An 8,861-nucleotide genomic window follows, 5' to 3' on the forward strand; every position below is an offset into this window, starting at 1 on the left:
GTGTGTGTGTGTGTGTGTGTGTGTGTGTGTGTGTGTGTGTGTGCGTGTGTGTGTAGATACATATATATGTGTATATATATATATATATAATATGCATATATATGTATGTATATATACGTTGGTGGGTATATAATTAGGTAGAGGTGTTGTTAGACAGATAGATAGTTAGGGCATAGATTCACGAAATAGAAGTGTAATATTGTAAAACTGTAATTGTATGTTGTTGTGATAGATATTTGTAAATGTCCTATGTTTGGGCTTGCCGGAGTCGTCGTTTTTCGTCCGCATATTTATCATGGACAAGCTTGTTTAATCGTACTGGAAACAACGAACTCGATTTTTTTAAATCCACAAGACAAATCGATTCGCCGGAGACTTCGCCCTTCTATCGTTTTGCTCATACACATTCAGCAACTTTAAAGAACAATGACATATTCATTTCCCTGCTGTATTATCTTCGCAACTGTGGTAGTATATGTCAATAGTTCTGGCACTGTTTGAAGTTTTGGCGATATTGATGTATAACACCAAACGACAGGCACGAGGCGAGGCAGTATGCAAGCACGATGACCTCGTCGACCGTAAATCCGCGCCTGTACGATATACAACAAACCGTAGCCATACCACAATTGAGTGACACATCCAATCGTGGGCCACCCGAACGACTGCCCTCAGAAGACTGGGAAAGATATGTACTCGATGAATTCAAACTGGCAGGCGAGGTGTGTCTATATAATCATCGTGTTGTGATTCCTCATTTTTTGTTTTTTGTTTTTTTTCTCTCGTTTGATTATGTACAATCTCAAGCTGTATTTATTTGTTGTGATAGTGAGTCTGGTGTGTACAGAATAAGCATGCGAACAGATACGGAAGATTGACTTTAGTCCCGTACCCGAGTTCCTGTTCGTGGCGAATACTTTCATCTGACTGTTGTGCATCGAATAGTATGGGATTAACGCAAAGGCAAGCCGTATTCCAATTCACACTGCCAGAACAGCTGGTTTTCAGGGATCTTCGCCAGTCCTGGAGACAGGCATAGTATATTAATATCTCAGACCACATTGATGTCGATGTAGATTGTCCGCAGCTGGCAGAGCTATACAGCTAAAGCGGACCTAGCCGAACAGAAGAACTTGGACGGATCTTTAACCAAGGCAAAGGTTATTTTGCCACCCCTTAGTAACCGAAACCAGTGGAAGCTAATATTTCTCGGTAAAGCATCGTTGACTATCGGCGAATCCGACATAACAGTGGGTTCAGAAGCTAGCACTATAGAGTCTCGACCTATCCTAAGGGCAGTTTCTACAATATCGCACGTATGTCGTATGTTTTGCGCCTATCTCAGCTTTGTGTGCAAGTCAGATTACATATATGTGATAGTTGTGTTAATTGCTAGTTGTCGTGTAGATACGAGTGCGTGGCTTGTCCGAATTTGTAACGTAGAGCAGTTGGAGACGTATAGAAACGTCAGTATTTTCCCAAATGATGTTTAAGTAGGTACGAGTAGGGTGAGTCAATCGTATTTACATTCTGTATACTAGTACTGTGGCGCTTATACCTCTGGGATGCCTCATTACATTTCACGCACAAAAATTCCTCCGGGAAATTAAAAGCGTATCAGCTTTAATGATTCCAGATGAGGTAGTGAAGCATATATTCTTTACTATAACACAAGGCTCATGTTTTCCAGTATTTCTGATTTCGTTTTACTCCCGTCAGAAATCGATCTGCTCGCTTCTGGGGCTCCTCGCTTCGGAATGGCGACTGAAACCACCGACTATATCACAGGTATGCCTCGGCTAAAGTTCTGGTGAATATTGCCCTATCGCACGTTGTCACTTTGTGCTATATATCTAGCACTGCGTTTGCTGTTGTTGGTCACAATTTATTTTCATATACCAACATCGCTTTGCACTTGAGTGGTCTATTCCAGACTCCATATTCTTAGTCATATGTTGTGTGTGTGATGTTGAAGCGCTGTTAGCCCTCCACTTACAAATTGCTATCAAAGTCGCTATTCAAAAAATCTAAACAAATAACTCCTTCCTGTAATTCTAAATAGCTGGAGTGGGCTTTTGCGCTCTTTACGTGCCTAGAGACGACATCTCCAGATCTAACATCTACACTAAGGGGGATTATGAAACAACTATTGGACTATAGACAGAAGGACACTGTAGTCATAAATTCCTATGGTGAATTGGACTCGTCATTAGTGGCAGGTATGAGTCTCATAATCACCATTATAGGTCGGATATATGGCCAGTACGACTTGATATGAGAAAACAGTAAAAGGTCCGTTTGGCCGTGTACAAACAAACACAAGTGAGCGCATGCTGTCAGAGTAAAAGATTATACGCGTAAGGTGGCGGCTCGCATCACATTTGGAAAGGCCCTGATATGACTACAAATGAACCCAGTCTAATCGACATGAGGTGTAGAGTGTTGACAGGGTTTGTTACTTTTCAGCTGAAGCTTGTGTCTTCGACGCTCGTCCACACGGCACACAGCCAGACACACCTGGAGGACGGGGCTCTTTCTGAAAACATCGATGTCTCGTAGGGACGAGCCTCGGGCCCCGGCCGAGGGAGAAAGATGACTTGTCATTTTTTTTTCTTCTCTCTCTCTCTCCCCAGAGCCTCAGGCCCTCAGAGCATAGCCTTCTCTCTCTCTTATGATAGGCTCGGGTGACATAGGTCAGAGCCTGAGAGGGTCATGAACTCATGACGGCCACTCAAGTGAATGTTTGTTTTTTGGTGATTTGTTAATACCGTAACCACTAAGACTGACTTTTGGTTTTGCGACCACTGCCTGCTGCATAAGTCTGACGCGCTGAAATTGCGACTTAATTTTGCGGCCACCAAGCCTGACTCTTATGCGTGCGACCGCTAAAGACGCTTACGCCTGCGACTCGTCTTAAGTCTGACACTTAACCTTGCGATTCCTAAGTCTGACGCTCAACCGACGCTTATACCTGCGATCCTTAAGTCTGACACGTATGCCTGTCATGATCAGATCGACAACATGTTTGCTTGAAATCTATTCGTGCCTTATACGCGCCAATTCTGAGCCAATTGTGTGGCTACACATGTACTCTTAGCATAAATAAATACATCGTACACTATAAATAAATAAATAAAAACAACGTGCAGTGCAAATTCATAAATAAAAACAACGTGCAATAAAATAGATAAATAAAACCAATCTGTACTATAAATAAATTAGTAAAATTAAACCGTGCGATAATAATAAAAATTTAAATGCAAACAACCGTGACACGGTTTACACATACATACTATTTATAAGTAAATAAATAGAAATATCGTGTACTATAAAAATAAATAAAATCAACGCGAGTTCAGAAATATTATCGCTGATATGTTTGTGCGGCTTTAATATGCCTAACATACAAATGGAATTTGGGTGACTGCCGCTGACACAGACACATGCAATATTTGCAGCAAAAAGCAATATAAACAGACACATGCAATATTTGCAGCAAAAAGCAATATAAACAGACACATGCAATATTTGCAGCAAAAAGCAATATAAAAAGACACTTGCAATATTTGCAGCAAAAAGCAATATAAACAGACACGTGCAATATTTGCAGCAAAAAGCAATATAAACAGACACGTGCAATATTTGCAGCAAAAAGCAACATAGACAGACACATGCAATATTTGCAGCAAAATGCAATATTTGCAGCAAAAAGCAATAAAAACAGATACATGCAATATTTGCAGCAAAAAGCAATATAAGAAATAAATCATAGTGACGATACCATTTCAATTTATTTATTTTACTATATATGAAAAAGGAAAGCATGTGATATACACAACACATTCAAGGGAAGCAACACGAAACTACAACATTCCAACTTTTAAACCCCAACTAAAGTTGTATCGTCGGATCGTGTCATTATCTGTTTAATTTGACAGTAATTGATTATGATTGTAAAAGTATATGGTTCGGGAATCATGCAGTAAACACTGATATCATCTCAAAGGAAACCCAAAGAGATACAGGCTACCCTAATACGGTATAAGTGTGCACGATGGATCAAGCCCGAATAATACCCCAAAAAAAACTCCCAAGTCCCAAGTCCAAGACATCCCAGCAGCGGCGATCGACTTCAAAACGGGCAGCGAAATCTAAAAGAAAATTTTCCACTCCAGCGGTAGACGACAGAGGCAAGGATAAGGCGGCAGACGATAAAGACGAGGAAAGGCGGTAGACGATAAAGGCAAGGATAAGGCGGCAGACGATAAAGGCAGGGATACGGATAAGGAAACCAAAACTTTATATCATAGGTATGTTCGCGAGATCACTGAAGGAACAAGGTTTTTAATCCTCGACGGAAACATTTACATAGTACAGAATGTTCGAGGCGATAAAAACTGTTTCCAACGTTCAGTTTTCGAAAGCCCCTTTTTCCAAAATTGGGTATTACAGACCATCGAATTCTACGCGCCAACATTGCAACTTTTTGCGACGTACAGATGTTTCTGGAATTTGCCAGAATAGTCGAGTTTGCTAACAAGGAAGATTGGAAAGAAATATTAATAGCATGGAGGCATCGTATAACAATAGATGGTACATGGATGGACAATCTCTCTCGCTATGCTTTATTGGTAATATATGGTGCTGATATTTGCTCGTGGGGTGTACATTATGACGCGTCTTGTTGAGACAACACGAACTCGGTATCTCAATTGAGTGACGACGAGTCTTTCTTTTACGGCAGAACTAATGGACGAGTTCATCGCTCTACAAGCATCAGGAGTTACTTATATCAACGTATGCCACAGCGAAGAATATCACTATATGGGTTTGAAGACGGACGAGAGTGGAAACAAGGAAGTGGCCGAAAAAATCTGAACCTACAGACCGTAAGTGAAAACCTTTCGTCTTATGCTTGCGTCTGCTGCCTGTGTCTTATACATGAGTCTTTTGCATGCGTCTTATACATGCGTCTTGTGCACGCGTCTTTTACATGCGTCTTGTGCATGCGTCTTATACATGTGTCTTATGCTTTCGTTTCAATTTTGCATCTTATGCATGCGTCTGATTTTTGAATCTTATACGTGCGTACAATTTTTGCATTGTATGCATGCGTACAATTTTTGCACCTTGCGCATGCGTCTTATTATTGTATTTTGCGCGTGCGTACTATTTTTTTGCATATTATGCATGCGTACGATTTTGGCATCTTATGTTTGCGTCTTATACATGCGTCTTATGCTTGCGTCTTCGTTTTACATTTTATACATGCGTACTGATTTTGCATCTTATGCATGCGTCCTATTTGTGCATATTATGCATGTGTCTTTGTAATTTGTGCTTATGTTTTAATGCGTACTATTTTATTTATTTTATGCATTCGTAGTGTTTTTGCATCTTATGCATGCGTACTATTTTGGCATCTTATGCATGCGTCTTATGTATGCGTCGCATACTATTTTTGCATCTTACGCATGCGTCTATGCATGCGTCGCGTACTATTTTTGTATCTTATGCATGCGTCTATGCATGCGTCTTATGCTTGCAACTTAATTTTGTGTCTTATTCTTGCGTCTTATGCATGCCTCTTTTGCATTAGTCTTATAGATGCGTCTTATGCATGTGTCTTTTTGATGCGTCTTATGCATGTATCTTTTGCATGTCTTATTGATGCGTCTTATGCATGCTTCTTATGTCTGCGTCTTATTTCCCTTTCTAACTTGTCACATATACTTGCCGTTCTAGTTTGTCACCTATAAATGCCTGTAGGCAGGAGATCCCAATTCAAACCATTATAGTCATCATATGTGCTCCAGTAGAGTGAGAAAACCCCGAAGAAGAACTGAAGCACAAGGACAGTAAGTCGGCTGAATTGAAAAGGGAGTGGGCTGGCGCTGATGGCTTTACCAGACTGACTCATGACTGAAAACCAGAACAAAGAACAGACAAGAACTTACAATCAGGAGGTGAACCCGGTCGTGGTTAAAAAAATAGTTAGCGGGTAGAAGTGCCATCGCAGAACACAGAAAGCAAGCGAGCGATTCCGGCGAACAGGAAGACGTGGAGGACCGTTCACTATGTTGGGATGGTAAGAACCCTTACAGTGACGAGTAATTAGTTTTTAATCACAGTTCAGGTGAACAGTTAGTTTTAAACTTAAATCTCACGATTAAGGGCGTCATCATAAAGACTAACATAGTTGTGACAGTGGGGGGGATTCCGGTGACTCTGGTAACTCTGATGCCGTTCGTGGTAGAAAATGGCCAAAGTTGGTATGGGACAAGACCGCTTGGGACAGTGCTATCAGACGTGAGAAAAAATATGAACCAGATGAAGAAGACCTTAGATTGGGCTTTCTATGGGAAATGGAGTTCCACAGAGACAGGATATGGGAAAGCTTCGACATGACCTTACGATTTGCTAAAGACTTGGGCAGATCAATGGAAATAGTAATCACCAGTCAAGCAAACTTAAAACAAGGCCAAGAAGGTATGTTGCTTCGGCGGTATATGACACTTATTTACGCGTCTTAACCGCACGGCGTATATATGCTACATATACATGCGTCTTATCCGTGCGTCTTATACTTGCCACTTGTACGAACATGTGTACTTTCCTTTCAAACAGTCATGCAATGTAGGGATAGTATTATTTATTTCAAAAAAGGGATAAGTTACAATGTATGTATGTTACAATGTATGAACATATGGTATGGCTCTCGTAGCCGTTGTAGTGGTTCGGGAAAGATCGATGGGAGGAAGTGGTCAGTAAATTCCCGTTTGAAGCTTGGGCCAAATGAGTCGACGATGGAGGATATGCGCTGAGTAAATTCGGGCCGGTGCTGACAAAACACTGACACCATCGAATGTGCCATGTATTCGCTTGCTGACCTACTAAGTAGCGTATCCACCTCTGTGGTACGGATCGGGTCTGCGCCGTGTGGTGCCGTGGAATGGGTTAGTGCAGAGTGCGAAATACCGAGTAGGACCACGTTATCCGTCATAATTCGGTCGAGGAACGAGGATGGGGGTGAGCCAATGCCGCACCAGACCACGGATGTATTCGGTATGTGCTGGCTGGCCTGGATTGGAAGTATCATAGGGTTTGATGATTTGGTTTGAACCGAAATTTGGTAGTACTTAAACAGCGTGATTAGCCGGGGTATGGGGAACATCTGTTGATGTGTCCGAGACGGGTGAGGGTACGGTAGTTATTTTACATGCTGGAGAAAATTTCCAAGGTGTTCGTGGAGGGTCCAGATATCGTGGAAGTCGTGGAACTCCTGTAATTATTGGAGGAGGTCAGGGCCAATGGGGGGCAGTTTCGGGCCTACCAGGATGCGTCGAATCAGTTGTTGGATGCACGTAAAGTGGCTAGTGGTGAACTTGTGGTTACCAGGGCAGACATGGCAGAGACAGCCGTCGGTGCGGCAGTCGAGCAATGTGAACATGTACGTATTCGTTACAATCATAGCACAGAGCCGGATTGGTGTAGGCTCGAGGCAGCGGTTGAAGCTGTCGTGTCTGGCTTTGTCTCGGTTTGAGGTTGGCGGTTTACCCATATCCAGTTGGTAGTAGTATTGGCACCGAGCCATTGCCGCGATCTCCTTGTTGGACCAGCGTTTTGTTGAGTTCTTCCTGATGTCGTCACAGCGTTGGCGGAGGGCTACAAGGTCAGGTGTACGCCCGCCCGTGGTTTTGTGTACAGTTTTCAGGTGAGCATAAATACTGTACGGGAAGAACAGTAATGGTTTGTCGTGGGCCCAGGCGGGTTGCGTCAGAGGGGTGAGTGGATTTGTGCTGGCCATTGAGTCGAGTAGTATTCCCAGGCACCTCCGAGGTAGTCCGCGAATGGTCGCGCGGGGAGCAGGCCACAAAAGTGGAATAAGTTTGTTTGATGTTTGGGAAACCGAGGGTATTTAGTGCCGTGTTGATGGCTGCTGCTTGGATGAGTGCCGAGTTAAAGCGCTCGAACAGGGGGGTCCAACGCATCCTTCCATATATGCGGGGCCCAGGTGGTACTGTTCAGGCCATATGTAGCCGTGGATAGGATGAATGTTTTGAACAGCACCAGTCGGTTGCGGGGGTGTCGCCAGCTGAAGCCATGAAAGTCATAAGCACGGAAAGAGGCGATACCCAGAGACAATGCTGTAACTAGGGATTCCATATGTCTGGCGAGGTTGATCCCTGGTATTGCGTGAGATAGTGGGAACCCCATGTGGTAAACGAACGCTTCAATAACTGTATCGCAACGTTCTCCCTCCGTAGAGAGAGAGACGTTGTTCATTTATTAGTAATTGTAAAATTAGTGACTCAAAAGTGAGTCATAAGACATGTACTGTAATAGTCAGCAAAAACCAAGTTTCCCCGGAACCCGGGGAGGGACCCCCCACCATCCCCTCGAGATGTGCCATTGAAGATAAACTGTTAAAAAAACTACAATAACCCTTGGCAAGCTTACAAAACGTGGGATCAACAGTGGCTTGAGTCTCGTGCGAGCAAATCTGTTCGATTTGTAGTTGTGGCGTCCACATCTTCATTCGTTCAAAGTTGTCACGTATGTAATCCAATGTTGACTTCTCAGCCTTAAAGTAAGATAATACCTTGTGGAACCATGTAAGGCTCCAACTCTCATCTAACCCTGCGATTTGCGCGTTCTTAAAAGCCTCCAGTAGAGCCCCCTTCGTGTCCCGTTCCATGATGTCGTGGAGGTGGCATCTATTAAACCCTAAACCCTAAAATCGACGCTTTTCCACTGGACGGGACTCTAGCGTGGCTCGAAGCGTTTTGATCGCTTCCTAAAGAGCTTCAGCTCGAGCCGTGTTATTATCCTCTATTGCTTGGCATAACTCGTCGCTCAAG

The 8,861-nt window shown here is 43.1% G+C and overlaps 1 protein-coding gene across 1 annotated transcript in view; it reads left to right on the forward strand.

The window, feature by feature from the left end:
- SARC_07114 (hypothetical protein) overlaps nt 1-2,405 on the forward strand; it is a 4,020-nt gene extending 1,615 nt beyond the window's left edge. Inside the window, exons 2-5 of the mRNA XM_014298948.1 lie at nt 539-722; nt 1,077-1,316; nt 1,720-1,788; nt 2,063-2,405. Coding sequence (XP_014154423.1) covers nt 539-722; nt 1,077-1,316; nt 1,720-1,788; nt 2,063-2,278 — 709 coding nt within the window. The 3' untranslated portion in view covers nt 2,279-2,405. The remainder of the gene's footprint in view (nt 1-538; nt 723-1,076; nt 1,317-1,719; nt 1,789-2,062) is intronic.
- Nucleotides 2,406-8,861: the final 6,456 nt, after the last annotated feature.

The sequence above is a fragment of the Sphaeroforma arctica genome (genome assembly GCF_001186125.1).
Source record: "Sphaeroforma arctica JP610 unplaced genomic scaffold supercont1.543, whole genome shotgun sequence".
Classification (NCBI taxonomy): domain Eukaryota; class Ichthyosporea; order Ichthyophonida; genus Sphaeroforma; species Sphaeroforma arctica.